At 39.2% G+C, this 19716-nt stretch overlaps 1 protein-coding gene across 7 annotated transcripts in view; it reads right to left on the bottom strand.

Annotated features, from left to right (window-relative positions):
- The window catches only part of VPS13B (vacuolar protein sorting 13 homolog B), a 769746-nt gene that overhangs the window by 83312 nt on the left and 666718 nt on the right, over positions 1-19716 (bottom strand). For all 7 annotated transcript variants that reach the window (XM_032316089.1, XM_032316090.1, XM_032316084.1 and 4 more), the window contains 3 exons: positions 10991-11172; positions 9371-9720; positions 3970-4131 (listed from right to left, as the gene is read on the bottom strand). In XM_032316089.1, the coding sequence (XP_032171980.1) occupies positions 3970-4131; positions 9371-9720; positions 10991-11172 (694 nt within the window). The remainder of the gene's footprint in view (positions 1-3969; positions 4132-9370; positions 9721-10990; positions 11173-19716) is intronic.

The following is a 19716-nucleotide window of genomic DNA, read 5'->3' as shown; positions in this document are numbered from 1 at the left end:
GTTTGCCAACCTCTGTCTTGGAGTAATATATGATTTTCTATTTTCTTCACTAAATCTTACTATTTTAATGAGTATGTCCCAGATGCTCCGCTGCTCTTCAAAATTCTTACCTTGTTATATTTTGCATTTTAAAATATCTGCCATTTTTTCTATTAAGTCCCTTTTGGAGCAAAATTTTATTAACTTCTATAGCTCTGTCTAGAGCCCATTTTCACCTTGCTAGATGGTTTGATTACTGAAATTAAGTCACTGGTAGTCGAAATTCTGCAATTCTAAAAAACACATCATCTATAAATTGTGCATGTTTTGAGGATAAAAGCACATGTAATTCCTTACATCCAAGGTAGAGGCATTTCTATTTCAAGTTTAACTAGCCAACAGTGCTCTCTATCAGCCAGGAAAGAAAGTCAACTTGAACAGCCTGTACACGCATCCTACTGGCTGATGGAAGTGTCCCTATATTCAGTTTGGCTACATTAAACAAATCCTTCCTTAACCCTACGCTGCACCTACTACCCATATTCTGGGGAAAGATACCATCAACTCACACCTGTTAGTCCTTAGAGTCAACTTCCTACAATATGAAGCACTTCTTTGAAGACCAGTCGCTTGCTGGTTATTCTCACTCAACTGGATCTGAAGTCTACTGAACTGGGATATCTGAGGGCCTCTGGGATGGCATTTATGATTGTGCAGCCGAGTATGTTCAACTGTTCCTGGGAATTAGTTTTGTTCTTCCTTTGTTTATTTAGGCAAGCAACGGTTGCGGGATATCCAACATTTTAAATGATTCTGCCTCAGACCATGTGTTAGAAACTATAAGGAGAGTTTACAACTTTTTGATTTTAAAATCGGCTTTGGATTTCTGGAATTGGTGTGTCCATGTTTCTTCCCATTCTGTTGAGACTTACTGTTGTTAGCAACCTCCTGTGTGGTTCTAAGATCTGCTGACCTCTTTGAAACCTTTCCAGCTGTCATTGCCACTTTCTTGATCTCTGCAATATAAGCTACATTGTTTAGTGGAGTTAAGTTCTATGACCTCTGGAAATCCTCCCTGAGGCTATGAATTGACTAACACCCAAGGTAGCATAAACATGCAGACACAAATGTTCCTAAAACGCAGCCTGCTGGGCAACGCAGGATATGACGTGGAGTCTGGAAAAAGCAAGTTTGCTCACTTACAAGGCTATGACTACCTCCAGGTGCAGTCTGAAGCTAAGCGGCTAGGTTTTCTGGGCCTCAGATGTAACCTCTCATTAGAACACATCAGAATTCGCAATTGTGGATGTAAGGAATTCCATGAAGACCCTCTGGGCCCATTAAGACTTCTGGCTTCAGAGGGTCCTAAAACACACTTCCTTCAACTTACAGAGTTTTGTAAAGAGACACCATTTTTTTCTTTCTTAAACAAAGTTGATCTAAGTTTTAGCTTGAAGATTATAATGCTTACAGCTCATTAAAATTTGTATCCAGAGAATGCCGTTGCAAATTGAAAAGGAAAAAGAAAAGTTTAATAGATATCTGTCTTGAGTCCAGTTTGTCATAAAAAGGTTCTTATTATTTTTGGTAATAAAGTTAAGACTTTGCAAGGGATTTACTTGGACTAAGAATTCCACATTAGTCTGGCTTTAAACATGGAGTATCAGACTAGCGATTCTCAGCCTATCTTTTGAAACCTTACAGCTTTGCTATTCTAACAGACAAACCATGTAGCCCAAACCTAAGAGAGCTGGACAATGCCGTAGAAATGACACTCTATTGAGAATCCAAAGATAGGGATTTCAGTCCCAACTTTACCACCATCTCAACCTAACATTTCCATTTGTCTCCTTCGTTATAACACACATACAACACACGTGGATGTGGACCGCACATGGATATTGTGAAAACAAAACTAGTAACAAATACAAAAGGACATTAAAAACCTGCGAAAGAGTAAAATATGCAGGTGTCATGCTGGTAGCGGTCAGCCATGCTTCTTTCCCGTTTTTTTCCTTCCCACCCAGATACTGCATGTCTATAACATGAAGCCTCCTGTTTCTCCACACCTCTGAGCCAGCTGCTCTTAAGATCACCCTTCTCATCCTGGCTCCAGTATCAGGAAATCTTTTTTTTTTTTTTTTTTAAAGATTTTATTTATTTGAGAGAGAGAGAGTGCTCGAGTGAAAGAAAGAGTACAAGCAGGGGGAGCGGCAGGCAGAGGAAGAAGCAGACTCCCTGTAGAGCAGGTAGCCCGATGTGGAACTTGATCCTAGGACACTGAGATCATGACCTGAGCTAAAGGCAGAGGCTTAACCAACTGAACCATGGGGGAGTCCCCAGTATCTGGGAAACTTGAGGGTCACCAAGGGTCTCTTAAAGAGACTGGGAGGGGAGGTAAGCTTTCTGCACTTTGCTTTCTGTGGGCGGAGGCTGGAGTGTGGGTGGGTGTGGGTGTGGGTGCCGTGGCCATGGGCACAGTAGAGGGCTACATGGAGCTGAGCCTTCCCAGAGGTTTCTCCCATCCCTAAAAAATGCAATTACTGTGGAAACTTTTTGAACATCTAAAAGGCTATACGACAAGTATTAACATGGGTTGTCTCTGGATGGTTGCCATTATAGGAGTTCTGGGGGGTTTTTTGTTTGTTTGTTTGTTTGTTTGTTTTTGCTTTAATTTTTTTGCCATATGTCTGTATGTTTTCACTTCTGCAATTAGTAACACAAAAACCCAAAAAGATATTTTGAAACAAACAAACAAGCAAACAAACTAGCTTTTAACTATGTTATAAGGGGCAAACAACTCAACCACTTAAGAACATGGAAATTTCTAGAGAGGGCATGTCATTCACTCTAAAAAGATGAATACAACATTATCTCATCTGAGAAATGTTCCTAACAAGTTTTATTAAAAAAGGATTTATGTGGTTCTAATGTCCTGTCAGGTTTATTAGAATTAAATAAATATTCTTAAATAAGAATGTACTGTGTCTACCTTTCCAAGTTCTATCCTAGCAGTGTGGCAGTATGATGAAAAAGTGAGCAAAAAATCAGAATCTAGCTACTGGGGGCGGGGGAGAAGCAAAAGGGACCCGGAGGGCATAACATATTCTGAAGCTGGTCTATAGACCAGATGGGAAAACTTGTTCTCTAATCTAATGACTTTCTTTTAATCACAAGCAGTAGTTTCCTTATTACCCAGAGTTTTAGAAATACATTATTCTTGAGATGACTTCCTAGGATTTCTTTTACTCATTTAAGACCACATCTTTGTATTTAATTCATCCTCATATTATCCCTGCAGGGCACATCCCTCTAATTATTCCCATCTAAAGTGACAGGAAAATGGAATTATACTACTTGGAAAACAGACATCCTTTGGTATGTCTTTTCTCAGTGCCCCCTTGGTCACAGACTGTGAGCTGTCCTTGGAGGGCAAGGACCGTGACTTCCCTGTGACTTCCCTGTCTTTGCATGTCCCTGGCCATGCCGGGCAGAGTAGGTACGTAGTAAAAATCTGAACAAATGCCTAAATAATAATAGCCAATGTGTAATGCTTACAGTATCTCGAGCACTATTCTAGTGCCATTATACACAGTGACTGGCTTAGTCCTCAGAACCCTACAAAAATGCGTGTTACCATTATCCGCATTTTATAGATGAGAAAACAGATGCCCAGAGAGCAAAGCAAGGTTACCGAGCCAGGATCAAAGCTTACGAACTTGGGCTCTAGAGTCCAACCGCATCACGGTCACAACCGAGCTGCCTTTGCAGCACCTGTGATAACCAGGAGACTGTTCCCTTCCAAGAGAAGCAAGGTTGTGCTGGGCTCCCACCTCAAACCCTTCCTGGGTTTCTGTCAGAGGCAGCTACGCCGTGTGGTTCCTTGGGAAACTTAAAAAGGGAAATAACTGGACACAGGCACACAAATGCAGAATAAACGAATCCCCAACGTTCACAATTGCTGTGTTTGTAAGGCTGTTTCTCAAATACCTGTGGGGATTTGTGGGAGCGCCAGCTGTACTGGTGACTGTGGAGACTCGCCAGCAGAATATTTTCATCAGTATCCACCTGGCCAAACCGCAGTGTCTCCTGTGTGTCATTACAGATCACAAAATGGCTGAAGACCAACTCCTCTACCTCAGGGCATTTGTTCTGAAAGAAAAAGAATACGAAAGCCAACGTGCATCAGATTAATTGCAAGATGTTTGGCAGCTGTCTGCCCAGTGGCGATTGTTACAACACAGAAACACTAAAAGATCTGTTGTCATTAGCTCTGGTATACAAAGTATTCTATACTTCCAGGATAAGCACAAAAAATACCTTAAAAAGAGATCTTAAATGTTCCAAGAATATGTTTTGATTTATACTCCTGCAAAAGAAATCATACGCACAGAAGAGTAAAAGAACAATGAGATCCCTCAAACTTTTAACATTTTAAAATGAATTAACATGCTACAAAGAATGCAGTACGGAGTAGTGCACGTTTCTGAGCAGAGTACTGGAGGCTAGAATTACCATGTTCCTGGCCTTCTACACTCGACAATCAAGACCAATTACCAAAGCCACAGTTTGTACCCTACAGAAAGTAAGGATCATTTAGGTAATACATCCCCAGATCCCTTAAGGGGGAGGGTGGATGTGTGTGTGTGTAAATCTGCTCAGGGAGAGATGTAAATAAAACCATAACTTTCCCTCTATTGTTAAGAGGCTGAACACACAAAACAGACCAGCTCTGGAATCAGTGTAAGCCAAGTTGCAGTTTTTAAGAAAGATAATGTTCATTGAAAAACAGTTGTTGGTGTCTGTGTCAGCTAAGAGTCATCCATCAGCTCATGTCTTCCATTCATCTGCTGAGGCTCAACAAATTAGTAATATGTTCCTGTGTTGAGACCTTCCTTCTCCACTTCATGGTGTCTCTGTCGGTTGCTGTTATATCCAGACACCGACAAAGTGATTGAGCATTTCTGTGTTTCCTCTTCTATCCCTCTGGTTAGGTTATGGCTTAAAAACTAATAAACATATCTTTTTAGTAAATGAAAAGAATAGTTGAATAGATGCTCAAGCTGAGAATGCAAGAAAAAAAATCTTAATTAGCCAATCCATTTGCAGAAAAGGGGAGGTCACTGGAACTGATACTTCTCTTGTGGCCTCTATTTTGTGGAGCTAAATGTCATAATGCTGCACTAGGTCACTTGCCATTTTCCCAAGGGGAGGGAGAATAAAAGGGGACATATAACTCACAAGCACAGTGATTTAAGTGATTATGAGGCCTGAGGAGTCTAAGGACAAAGTACCTGGAATCCAGCCTGGAACAAGACCCGATCTAGAACCTCATCCAGAACAGGTGTCTTATGGGGCAGAATCCACTCCTAGTCATGCACAAGGTCCCCTAAGTAAGGTGGAAGTACTTTCTGGCTGCAGTTGATGAAGGGGCCCTGAAACACCTCATTCTTCCAAATACCCTTGGGGACTCACTCTGTCACCCACTGATTCTCACCAATCTCCCTATTCTCAGAGTGGAACCTCGCTTGACAGCCACACTAATCACACAAAAAAAAAAAAAAAAAAAAAAGGAGTCTTGGATTAAGAGAGATCAAAGTAACTAGAAGCAACAATTATCTGTTGTTTACCATACTCTACGCTGTGGCTTTTAATCATGAGCTTGACTCCAGTGGGGTTGAATGTCCTGCCCGATTCAACCCCTGCTGCATCATGAGCCACTCCCCAGTTGCTTGCTAAACCCCAGCTGCATGAGCTCTTTCCTGTCCCTCCAACACCCCCCTAGCCCCCTTTCAACTCATTCAACACATCAAGCTCCTTCTTGCCTCAGTGCCTTTCCCTTGCATGGACCTGTTTTCCTTCACACTTAACTAACTTGTTTCTACTTAGCATTCAGGTTCCTGTTTTCAAGTCATTTTCTCTGGGTAGCCTTCTGGAAGCACCTCCAGACCAGGTCATGTCCCTCCAGTTTAGGCTCACTTCACACTCCTACTGTTTCACTTTCCCTCCTGAGACTAAGAAACCATTTGTTTGATTCTCAGTTCACTCTTGTGAACTGAGAGTCTATCAGTTCATCACTAGAGTCTATAGGTGCAAGAGGGCAGGAACTAAGTCTGTGTTTTTTTTACCAGTTTATGTCCAGTACTCAGCATAATGCCTGACATGTAGGTACTCAGTAAACACTTATGAAGCAAATACATGAGTAAATTTAATTTTTAAAATTATAAGTGAATGCATGTTCACAGTAGAAAAATTAGAAAATATAGGAAGTAGGGATTTTTTTAAGTCTCTAATTTTGCACACAAATAACTCCTGTTAATATTTTGGTGGATTTTCTTCTAGCAATTTGAATCTCTTCAGAGTATCCTACCTGTTTCTATTCTGGTCTATCCTATCTAATTCTGTCTTATATGTCTTACCTATTTAAAGGTTTATAAACCTTTAATCAAACTGGAGTCCAGTGTATAATTATTTTAAAGACATTTTTCCATTTGTCCTTCTATAATCAACACAAACTGCTCTCATAAACTTTTTTCTCTCCTTTAGGCCCAAGAGTGCAAACATGAAGAAAGGGATATGATTCCAAACTTCCAGTTAGATGTACTGAGACTGAAATTCAGTTTTCTTAATGAGTTGGGATCAATCTTCTGGTAACACAGAGGTTAAGTTACCAGATGGGGTTTGAGAAGGAAAAAAAAAGCGCATATTACTTTCCCTCATCTCCAAAAACTGACCTTTAATAAATGATGAGTGTTTTAGAAAAATGTAAATGAAAGAACACAAGGGGGTTGTTTACATTTTTTTAAAGAATACTCAAAGTCCTCAGAGAACTGTTTCTCTACTGTTCCTTCATCTGTGGAGTTCATTATAACTGTAGTAAGTTTAAGCATTTCTTGGAGTGTCTTAAATTCTGGTGTATTTTTAATAAAACAGTTTGTGCACATTTTATATGACATCATATAGTCAAAGTCTCAGGATGCTCATTCAGATTTGTAATTAAAAGATGGCTTATCTACATTTAAGATTCATGCTGCAGTGTTGTCCAGGCATTTGCAATTAAACAGAGACAGACATCATTCTGGTGTAAGATAAGACACATGAGCAAGACCTTCATTTTTAAATAAAAATCCCCTTTACATGTCATTTTGTCCAAATGTGGGGATATGGCATTGAAACATAAAACGAGTTGCAAGTGACATTTTGTGTCCTCAATCTGGTTTCACAAAACATTAATCATGTGCCAAAGAGAAAAAAAAAAAAAAAAATCACAGCCAGAGAAAGGCTTGATGAAGCCATGATGAAGGCTTCTGTTAATCTTGAGCTTGTGACCTAAAGGTGAAAGGTCAAATTGTTTCATTCTTCAATTGTCTGGTCCATCCACACTGGATACAAATGACTTGTCTCAGATACGAATCCAATAAAAGTATGCAGAGAACTTGAATAACTTATCTTGCTCATTAAATTCATATTTCTCATCGGCAATAATTAGACTGCATATGAGACAACACACCAATAACCTCCAAGCTTGGGAAACTAATCTTCCCCACTAAGGGAATAAACCACATTGAGAACATCTTAGAAACAATGAACTTAATAACCCTCTATAAACCCATTTCAATGTCAAATGTCCTGTAATTTCAAAGTAGTGCATTTTTGTATTTACTTTAGAATGTGTAGGGTTAGATGCCTACCACATTAAAACTTGGTGGCAAGTACCCTTGACATGGGAGGAAACAAGAAAATTACAGCAACAATTACAGAAGTATATCCTCTTGTGGCTCATGTTAACATTGCCAAATCCCTGTATAAATCAGAATCAACTATTCATAGAATGTACCTGTCAGCAATATGCTACGTGACATATGGCTCTACTTAATCAAATATACAATTCCATTTAAAAAAAAAACCCAGAATATTCCTTCAAGGCACTGTGTTAACCAGTCAGTCATTCGCACTCTGATGTGGTTTAAAACATTTAAATATTTATGCACCGTATTTTATTTATATGTATAGCTGTGTCTAAGAGAATATTTTTACCCTGGGAGGAAACCGGTATTTCTGAAGGCCATTTTGCAGTAGTTGCTACACATGAGTCCTCTTAGAATGGCCCTCATACCAAGACAAACATATTCTGGGTTTAAATGCTCTATCAATGACTCTTTTATATTTTCTAGGTTTGTTTTTTATTAAATGCATTGTTCAAAATATGACAAAAAACAGAAATTGGAGCCATGGAGGTTTTTTTCACATCACTATTCGAACCAGCTGCAAAGATTTAGATCACACTAGCTCTTATTTTACGCATGTCCTCTGCAACAAGAAAACCATGGAATGCCCTTAAAAAAGAATTTTAAAATAAAAAACAGATGTGTTATCTTCTTTCCCTTTGCTATTGTAGTGCCATGTTAGGTAATTAATTCCTTAGTCTTATATAGGTCTTCATGCATATAAAGAAAAGAGTTTATTCCCATAAAAATTCTTAAGTTAGAGAACTCCAAGTCCCCCCAGCACACCCCCACCCCGGCCTGTCTCCACATGAAGTCAGCAAAGGACAGGAGAGCATTTCCCCTGGGGGGCCAGCTCCGCTCAAATGTAGGTAGCACATACGGAAGTTGGGGGTAGGGGGTAAGTGTCCCAGCTTTAAAAGCAACACAAACTTGATGGAAATACAATATTATACCGAAAATCAGTATGGAAGTGGAAATGATTTGTTCTTAAATTACAGTATTATCCAAACGTTCTGTGAAATTATTTTCATGCCTGTGGCACGGACAGGTTCCTCATCTTAAACACACCATGCAGCACAGACTTACACTTCATCCCCTTGTTTGATATGGCTAATTTCTGGCAAGAGAAGAAAGGAAGAAAATAATCAATTGAGAGTCTTTAAATGATTAAAAAATGGCAGAATGATAGTAAGGGGAAAGACTTAGACTCAGTGGGCTTGCATATTTTTTTCTCGCTGCTTTTTCCCTTTGAAAAGATGAAATGTTTACTATCGGCGAGGCTCACACAGGTTCTTCATTTCTGCAATGGATGCTTAGACGACTTGATACATAACTAAGTTGAAGCTTTGGCAAAGGAAAGCCATAATACTTGGAAAAAATTCCTGGGAATATGTTCCTTTCCACACAGATGTGGTACATTAGTCACAAAAATGTGGGCATGGTCTCCTATGCATGTGTAGAGAACCCATATTCTCCAAAGCTTTTAAAAATAACACGCATCACTTTGTTAAACAGAGAAAACCCCAAATATTATGGTGCCCATCAAATTCTTCATTCTCTCACATTTTGGTGGGTGCTTTGCTTACTATTAGAAGTGATAACATAAAGCGTCTAGTGAAAGATCACACACAGACAAACTGTAAGCTGTTCTAGGATGTGTGTACCTGTTGCCAAGCTTGTACTGCAGTGTTTAGAGAATGAACCACGTATTGCCCAAAGCTGACGAAGACAGAGTCCACTACGATGGAGCAGTCAAGCAGCTTCTCCCCCGCGTCGCGGGAAACGGCCATCTGCCCGAAGATGCCAAAGGGTTTCACCACGCTTTGCATTGTGACGTTTCTGCACTCGAGAAGTTTACAGTCTGCCTGAGCTGAGAACCGGATCTCCTGACAGACAGGACTGTTGTTCCACTGCCGGAGATACAGGTGTGGTTCTTTGAAGGAAATAATCATGTATTCTAGTTCAGATGGCACATTTTTATCGGAAATAAATGGGTGTAGGTACCGCGGTGGAGCTGTTGAAAAAATAACCAGGAGAAACAGCAGTTGGGATGAGACAATATTTTATGGAAAGAAAGACATGACGTTTAAGCTATTCACTTTTTAAAGCTTACCGGTTTTGTGATTTGCAGTTTAATAAAATGCAAACACTCTCTTGAAGGCATTTGATCTCTTGAATTACCATTTGATATTTGCCAACAAAATGGTTTTTGTTCAATTGGTATGCCTCAAACATATATTATCTAAAGTTCACATTCAGTTTCACAGACAAAAATTTGATCACGGTAAGACGACAGATACAATGAAGAGGAGGCAACTATTGAAGGAGAGTTTTATGAAATGCTCTGTATCTACCAACCAAATCTCAAAAACAAAAACATCACTCGAGAGTTAGAAAAAGCAGGTTAAATTCCATTTTTTGCTGAAAAGGCAAGATGCTTAACAGCAGCTGTGTTTAGTTTTAATCTGATTTTTTAAATCTGATTTTTTTCCTTTTTCCATTACATGTCGGGTTGAAAACCTAAATCAAAATGTACTTACTAGGAAACATTTGGTATAGACTTAGGAGTAATTATTCACGTAAGACTGGCAAATTTATAAAAGACCACTTTCGGTGGTGGCAAAATTTAATAAGACTCCACCTCATCAGCTTGTTAAAATGACAGTCCTTCACATTTCTGGAGACTTTGCCCATCCCTTGTAGAATGTATTCATGCTTTTGAAATCAGGTAATATCGAATACTTTTGGAATCTCTCCATCATTAATGTAGTAGCTCAGGACACAGAACAGAAACAGATGTATTTCTTTTAAAAAGATCCCAATTGGAAAAACAGTAAAACCTGCAAGTTTTGTAACTTCCTTGAAAATTCTTATTAGGAAGCATGCAAAATCATGTCAGTTCAATACTACTGGTAATTTATATAATAGGTCCATATGGTGGTTCAAAAGTAAGGGGTACATCTGTTAGATGAAGTCAACTTCAGAATAATTTTGCCAGTGCTCACTGTTGGGGGAAATGAATGCCTCTTCCAAAAATTTCCACCACCACATGGGCGGTAGTCAGTGGGGAAAGAGCTTTGGGTGGTGGAGTGATTAGCAATCACAGCACTTCGAAACATCACTAATACTGTAATACACAGGATGAAAACCCTTCCATGTCTTTTCACTTCATGAAAAGAAAATAAATTATCTGGGTAAAAATCAATGAACTGTGTCTCAGAGAACACTCAAGAAAAACAGTAAATATTAAGTGGGTGTTATTCAGATGCTAAAGAGAAGAGTACCTGTGCCTAGTTGATCAAGGTGATGACAAAGATGGAACTCCAGGTGAGCAAACTGGAAGGAAATGCAAAGAGATGGGACAAACCATGGGGTAAAACAGGAGTCGACTCTGGTACAGGCAGCCAGGGCTGTTGGAGTTACCAGTTGGTCACAAGTGCTTTGAGAACCAGATTCACTTGCAGAGCTATGGGAAATAAGTAATAAAAGAAAATCAATGACCTAGATTTCCCAATACCATATAAGTGAAATGTCTTTCTATAAGTGTTTTTATTTTTTTTTTAAAGATTTTATTTATTTGTTTGATAGAGATCACAAGTAATCAGAGAGGCAGGCAGAGAGAGAGGAGGAAGCAGGCTCTCCACTGAGCAGAGAGCCCGATGCAGGGCTCGATCCCAGAACCCCGAGACCATGACCTGAGCCGAAGGCAGAGGTGTTAACCCACTGAGCCACCCAGGTACCCCTCTATAAGGGTTTTTAAAGCTAGCACCCATAATCCTATAGTTAATATATTATCATGAAATTTTATGAAATTTACTCACATAAACTAGTTGTTTTTAAAAATTAAGTTCAAGTTGATTAGTGTCTATAAGTTAGCAGCAGAAAAATTTCAAAGGATTCTTCAAACCCCAGGTCATGTTGACCTACCTCCAACCCAATTTTCTTCCATCCACATCTCATGCAATTTACAGACAACTTGTTTTTCTATTAGTTCAAGACCAACACAATTTGGAGTATGACTCTGCTGTTCAAAAACTCAATACTTCCAGCATCACCATAAATGTTTCACTTTGTTTTACTTCTCCAGATTGTCCATATCCAGAGGGCCATGAGTTAGTCACTCCTCTTTATTGAACACCCAGTAAATGCTGTAATAGGTGCCATAAAAGTTAGGACCACCAAGGTCCCATGGACAGTTACACTCAGTTACACTGCATGGGCCCTCTATTCACTTGCCCATCTGCCTACTGCCATTTGAAATAAGTAAAATCTCATTAAAAGGAATAATGAAGGCATCTGTAGGAGGGAAGAAGTTTGTACATGGCAGCTGCTGATGTGCACGGGAGACATGCTGCCTAGCTAGCTGCCAGGCCTCAGTGCTAGCAGACGCATGGGACCTGGGGAGTGGGATGGCGTGAGGGGTGTTATGGTGGCGGTGGGTCACTGAATAGCTGCTGCCCCATTCTCTCATCGTCCTCTGCCCTCTTCTTTCCAAATCTGAAATTTGTTCTAGAGCTATGGGAGCCTGGCATCCAAGTCCATGAGGAGCCTAGAAAGAAACATCGTGATTTACAGTATCCTTGGGAGCACTATGACAGGAAAAACTAAGGAAATAAATCCTTGGTTTTATATCACCATCTAACTGGTGATATAAAATATGTAGACCTTTAGAAACCTCATCAAACAGAACCACCACCCAGGTACAGAAAGGTTGGAGGTGCTGCCAGAGTTGAAACCCAAGAGGAATACAGGACGGCGTGAGGTGCATCGTGTGGGATTCTCAGAGCATGAATCTTCAGCTAAGTTTTGAAAGAGGTTGTGAAAAGCCTGGTGAAAATGAAAGCTAGGAGCATTCCAACACATTTACTGAGCCTTTAATTTTAAGAAATTTATAGTTATATGGTGGTATTTACAGCAATGTTAGTAAATCTCCAGTACCTACAAAGAAAATAAAAACCTCTGGGGCAATTTGTTACTGATTCAATGCTATGAGCAAGGAATGCACCTAAGTATACTCTAAAGCTTCTATAAATGGGCATACTAATTTAAACAGCCTTCCAGAAATTTATCTGTGCAGTTACAAATAACAGATTTCATTGACTAGGTAAAATTAAAACTTGTATTTATTCAGAAAGAGCAAAGTGTATTAGGTGTACATGTGTTTTACACATTTGAACTACTTTCATAAGTTGTTAGAAATAGGGTACAATGTTAGTCAAAATATTATTAAAAATCCAGGCGAGAGTTCTATGAGCTCAGTTTTAAAACAGTGAGTACACAATTTGAGGTGTTTAACTGAAGCATTTTTCTTGCCAACTACAATTTTTGACACTCCTGAGATTTTCCAAGATTTATTTTTCTATCTTGAGAGTAGCAGATAGTATAACATATATTGAAAAAGGCTGCTAAAACAGGAGTATGTGCTACATTATTTATTCATAACAAATTGATAAATTCTTTAGTTCTTCCTATATTAAATATACACATAAATTTTTAAAAATAGATATTTTAGGGCTTATACAGAGACTCCTAAAATACTCAAGTAGTTAGCAATACTCTTTCAATCTTAAAATCCTAACTAAAATGGTTGTTGAGTTAAACTATATATGAAAAATTCAGACCTACAAAAAATTACATTCCTATCAAAATTAAAATTTCTTAATCACAAAATTAATATGGTATATACAACCTGAATATACGTTAAATGTATTTTGAATTCAGTAAAATTATAGTTTTTTTGATATGCAATTTGATCATTATTATGTATTATAAAGGCAGCATATATATATATATATATTTATACACACACACACACACACACACATATATTTATATATATTTATATATATGTCTACCTCTTACACCAGGACTAAAGTGATGTAAATGTCATCATAGCTCTCATCATCATAGAGCTAACCAGTCATGTACAGGAGAGAGATGACCCTGTTAGGGATACTTAGAGCAGCTATGCTGACATAATTTCCTTAATTGGGTACAATGAACCCTGATCCAGATGTCAAAAGGAAAAATATAATTTATGAGATGTGTAACCAGTAGAAATAAAGAAGAAAGTAAAAGTGTTGACTCCTGGGCGCCTGGGTGGCTCAGTGGGTTAAGCCGCTGCCTTCGGCTCAGGTCATGATCTCAGGGTCCTGGGATCGAGTCCCACATCAGGCTCTCTGCTCGGCGGGGAGCCTGCTTCCTCCTCTCTCTCTGCCTGCCTGCCTCTCTGCCTACTTGTGATCTCTCTCTGTCAAATAAATAAATAAAATCTTTAAAAAAAAAAAAAAGTGTTGACTCCTTGGGGCAGCACCTCTCAAACATGAATACACAGAACTCAAGATTCAGGGGTTAGTTGAACTATCTTTAAGATCCTAATGGAAACTCAAATTCTTAGGATAGTGTAAATATTCTAAAATGTGGAAAATATGGCAGGAATTTTACACAGTCATATCCTCATTTTAGCCAAAATGTTACTTATCAGCTGTCCTATAGAAGGATGACCTACAGAAGGGTACCAACTCTTTGTTAAACAAGGAGTATCTTAGTAAGTCTATGTTTTGACTGATTAATAGGCATTCCTGGGACCGAGGCATGGTCCTTGAAGATTCATCCCTGGTGCCATTCTGGGGCAAACTCTTATGGCGGTGCCGGAACCCAACAATCTGCCTTAACGGATGAAGGCTTGAGCTTTTCCCTGGACCCCTTTGTAGTAAGAAGGGTTTTATAAGACAGTAAAATACAGCAGAGAGATTAAGCAGAGAATAACTGGGTGAAAGAACCTAGAGAAGATACTTGCACTTCTATCTTTTATATCATAACCTTCACCAAATTGTATCAGCACCTGGATAAATCTCGTTTTTTCACCTGTAAAATGAGTACAGTAATTGAATGACTCTTTGAGTATTAAAGGAGATGCTGCCTATGAACTGTTCAGCATATTATCTAACACCCATTAGCAGAAAAACATGCCATCCTGCTTTTTTTGGCTGGTAAGCAGAGTACCATCCTGGTCATGTAGTTCACAACACGTTAATTGTGGGTGATGCCTTTAGTTCCCAAGACAGGTCTTGTAACATCACACTGACATTCATGTAATTGTGGCATGGTCTCTCAATACTGGTTCACCAAACTTCCTCCTGCCTACTGCCAAAACACTGCTCTATCCGTCCTGGGAGAGAGCTGCATGGTTAAGAAGATGGAAGGATGTGAGTCTCTTGCACCAAGTTCTCTCTCATCATTAGAATCATCATTTTTTTTTTTTAAGATTTTATTTATTTGACAGAGAGAGGGAACACAAGCAGGGGGAGTGGGAGAGGGTGAAGCAGGCTTCCTGTCTAGCAGAGAGCCTGATGTGGGCCTCGATCCCAGGACCCTGGGATCATGAGCTGAAGGCAGACGCTTAATGACTGCCACCCAGGTGCCAGAATCATCATTTTTAAAATGCTTTAAACCAAACTAAAAAATTCACTTTTACTGTATTCTAGGACACATATAAAGCGGTGGAGGGGGGAGGTAAGTCTACTAAAAATATGATACCCACTGACATTGTAAAAATTGTCATGAAATTTACTGTTTTGCCCAAGTGCACATTCAGTGGCATTTAGGACATCTGCTCTGGTGGACAAATCAGTGCTCCATCTCCAGAGGTTTTTCATCTTCCTGCACTCAAACTCTATATCCTTAAACCAGAACTCCCCCTTCCCCTCTCTCCCATCCCCTGATGAACACACTGTTTTACTCTGTCTCTAAAAATTTGCTACTCTTGGTATCTCACACAAGTAGAATTATACATATTGTCCTTTTCACACCAATATTTTTTATTTCATTAAAAAAATTCTGGCTACAACCTGCTAAATTGATTTCATGACCCACTAACTGGTTGTAATCCATGGCTTAAAAAAATGCAACAGGTTTAAATAAGCCCTCAGGTAAAGGACTCCTTTGTATGTGACTTTAAAAAGAGAGAATCTTCCATAGCACACAGACTAAATACCATGACACAGAGACTTGTGAGTCATTTTTATATCACCAGCCTAAAATTTTAGGTGAGCCCCGAGGAAAACTGATTACTTTAGGGAATGTGTACAGGGAAAAGGGTTAGCTGGCAGAAGACCAACTCCTGGTGTTACATGGAGTTCAATCATCAACTAAAAGGAAGTAGTAAAAGGCTTCAAAAAGACACTTGGGGAAAAATACAAGCATCCCTTCTACCCAAGGTAGAAAAGGCAAAACTCACGTTTAGCTCAGGGTAAAGAATATTCTGGTTAACACCTGAATGGTTTATGAACGTCAAAAGGTTCTTTTAAAATGGTACTCAACAAATTTAAGTACATTAAAAGTAGACATCCAAGCAGCCAAATGGAAGGAAAGAGTATCTGGAAGCCACAGTCATCTTCTGGTAGGAGAAAGTTCAACTGTTGGAGAGAAGAGAAACACTCCAGGACTTGATCATCACGTGCTCTTCGTCTAATTCCTCCACTGTCTGTCTATGCAAGAATCAAGGCTTTGAAAAATGAAAAGCATCTCCTCTTTGGGAAAAAAAAAAGCTGTTGACCACTATCTCGAAGATTGCCTAATATGAATAGACAGGGGCTGCTTTTACAAGATGTTTAGGGAGTAGGAGGAAATACTTTGTTGTGGCACATCTAAAAATGCAAGTACACCAAAAAACTCCCCAGAGTTTCCATTTTCATTGTGCAAAGAAAGAGGGCCCTTAGGCCCCTTCTTTTTCTAAGATGCCTTCTTCCATTAACCAGCATGTTGGGGGTGGGCATAGACAGTCCTTTTAAGTCATCTGCTTTCATACGTTCTCATGTTGGGAGAAATGATCATGCAACACGCACAATAAACCACCAAGGACTTGGTGAAGGTGAACACAGTTGACCATTATCAACTGGTAATGAAGTTAACTGAACCTATATATCAAGATTGGCAGTTATTATCATGTTACAGATAGTTGCCTATAATTTGTAGGACTTTACAAAGTCACAGACTCCTAGGGTTAGTCATTTGGCATGAGAGTAAGGCAGGCGGGGTCGGGGGGGTGGTTGGGGTGGGGACGCAGAGACCAAAACAAATTAGATGTTTGTTCTGGTACATCAGAAGACATCAAATTGATTCTAAACCCAGGGAACCTAGCAGAGTGGCCCAAAACCTGAGAGCTGGGCCCACCATTCTGTTTGCCTTTTCCTCTTGTAGGACCAGTTACTGAGTAAGAAACTATATATTCCAAATAGAGTGTGTAGTTGCCGGCTACCTTCTGTTTGTTCACTGGATCCACACTTTCTACCCTTCCCCATCCTCTTCTCTGCCAACCAACTGTCTCAACAAGCTGCTTTGTCCTTTGTCTTATTCTCTGGTTCAGCCAGTAGGAGGTGCCGATAGGAGATCAGAAAGCGAGAGGAGATGGAGGGAGGGTATGTATTCCCCAGGCTCCTTCAGGACCAAGAGCGGGATGGTTCCCCAGGATTCTTAGTCCCAGGGTACTGTACTGTCCCTTAATCCTGCCCACACTTTTGTAAATAGTCCTTTCATTAAACTTGCCACAATCTTCAAGTTCTAGTGTGCCTTCTGTTTCTTGTCAGCACCTAACTGATAAAGGGGGTTTATTTAGGCTTACTCAATGGGCAAATACATACATGATTAGATTAAAGATAAATAGCTGAAATGGATTATCTTGATCCGGGCTTAAAGGTTGTATCTTTTGCCTCCGTCCAGTGTGCTGCAAATAGGACAAGTCTCCTAAAAGGTCAATACTGTGGTGGAAACTAAGCTTGAAGTTACTCTACTTCAAATGCTGCCTTCAAAAAAAACCACAATCATTGCCAATCGTTCCTCTTCATATGAGCAAGCAAACCACTGCTTAAAGATGGTGGAATGGGGACGCCTGGGTGGCTCAGTTGGTTAAGCGGCTGCCTTCGGCTCAGGTCATGATCCCAGCGTCCTGGGATCGAGTCCCACATCGGGCTCCTTGCTCGGCAGGGAGCCTGCTTCTCCCTCTGCCTCTGCCTGCCTCTCTGTCTGCCTGTGCTTGCTCGCTTTCTCTCCCTCTATCACTGGCAAATAAATAAATAAATAATCTTAATAAAAAAAAAAAAAAAAAAAAAAAGATGGTGGAATGTACTTATTACAAATACAGAGGCACTGAATTAAAGATAATCTACCTCTAGGGGAAAAACAGACTAAGGTTTAAGAGACTGGCTCTTTTGTCTCCAGTCCTTTTTATTTTTTATTTATTTTATTTATTTTATTTATTTATTTTATTTATTTATTTGACAGACAGAGATCACAAGTAGGCAGAGAGGCAAGCAGAGAGAGAGGGGGAAGCAGTCTCCCGCCAAGCAGAGAGCCCGACAGAGGACTCAAATCCAGGACCCTGAGATCATTATCCGAGCCGAAGGCGAGGCCCAACCCACTGGGCCATCCAGGCGCCCCTCCAGTCCTTTTTTAATAAAGGTTAACTGCCCACCCTTTGGACTTAAGCGCCTAATCATTCCTTAGGACCTCAGCTTAGAAATTTGTTTCTCAAAGTCAAATACCTAGTTGGTGATGGAGCCAGGACTTAAATCCAGGTCCTCTAATTTGCAATTCTCCATTAAATAGTGCTTCCATTTACTTACATATAGTGATGTACGGCGTTGCCCTACACTGTTGCAGCTTTATGCCAATTATGGGCAAGATGCTCTTTGCTTTTTCTTCCTCTTTTTTCTTCTTAAGATTAAGCTTCATAAGACTTGCTTTTATGAACTTTCTTCCTGGAACGTACAACAGTCTGATGCATGTCCTTTTCAAACCACTGAGAATATTACTTATAAGATAATCTCTAATCATAAAGGGTCAGGTTTTTGTCTAGTTCTAAATTCCTCACGACAGAATGTACTGGAGCTAACTGAAACAGTTTTCTTTCTGCATACAATGCTAACATATTATTGAAGCTGTGATGTTTACTTTCTAGAAACTGGATGAAATTTATTTACTATCCCTTTTGCAAAATGTCTTAGCAGGGTCTTATGAAGTTGACTTTTAAACTAGCTCTTTAAATTTAATTTCATTAATATCAAATTCTATCTGAAAAATGGTTAATGTCAAACAAAGCAAGATCAATTGTGAAATATTAGGTAACTTGAAAAATCCCAGGTGAGGACAAAAGATCTATGATTACAATGTCAAAAAGCTTGGTGAAAAATTGCCTGAATTTGATTGTCTGCATAAATTTCCATTCCCTAAAGGTTCCACATTTCTGTAGTGCTAAGCTTACCACAAAAGTAATTTTTATGAATGTTTCAGATTCAGAGGAATTAACCTTGTCGAAAATGCTTCTTCCAGTGCTGAAAATGCATTCTTTCATAATTAGAATCAAGACATGATTTCTAACTTGATACTATTAATGAAACTCAAATTAAAAACATTTTTGTTACTTACAACTCTATTTTCTGAGATTTCTTGGTTTCTGACTAGGTAACCTGTGCTTGGAATAGGCAGTCTTCCTATGCATTTGCTAACTTCTTGCGGAAGGGTATTCTTTTCATTACTGAATTCCACATACAGGTGAAATTAAGATCCCACACCTCTACTATATTTTTACTACTTATAATCAATAGGTAATATAAAAGGAAAGCAATTATTCTTAAAGAGCCCACATGACCTGGAAATAGAACATATAAAGTATAAAGACACACTATTATTATTAATCACACAGAATAATAACTGGAAAAGACAATGAAGCTACTGCTAAAATGTTAATAGAAGTTATCAGTGTGATGTGATCATGGGTGATGGCATTCTCTTTATTTCCCACTCTTCAATGAACAGATAGTATTATTAACAAAAACAAAGAGAGACAGCATTCACAACTCTTTATAATATAAAGAAGGAATCAGAACACTAAATGATGTGCTATGATTATAACCTTGTAAAGGCATACACTCATGGGCAAAAATGAAGGTAACACAGAAAAGAGAAAACAGCTGATTTGTGGGATGTTACGAAGGATGGGTGTTTTTTTCTC

The sequence above is a fragment of the Mustela erminea genome, chromosome 16 (assembly GCF_009829155.1).
Source record: "Mustela erminea isolate mMusErm1 chromosome 16, mMusErm1.Pri, whole genome shotgun sequence".
Classification (NCBI taxonomy): Eukaryota; Metazoa; Chordata; class Mammalia; order Carnivora; family Mustelidae; genus Mustela; species Mustela erminea.
Note: the sequence above shows the minus strand (reverse complement) of the source record. Positions and strands in the feature narration are given on the sequence as shown.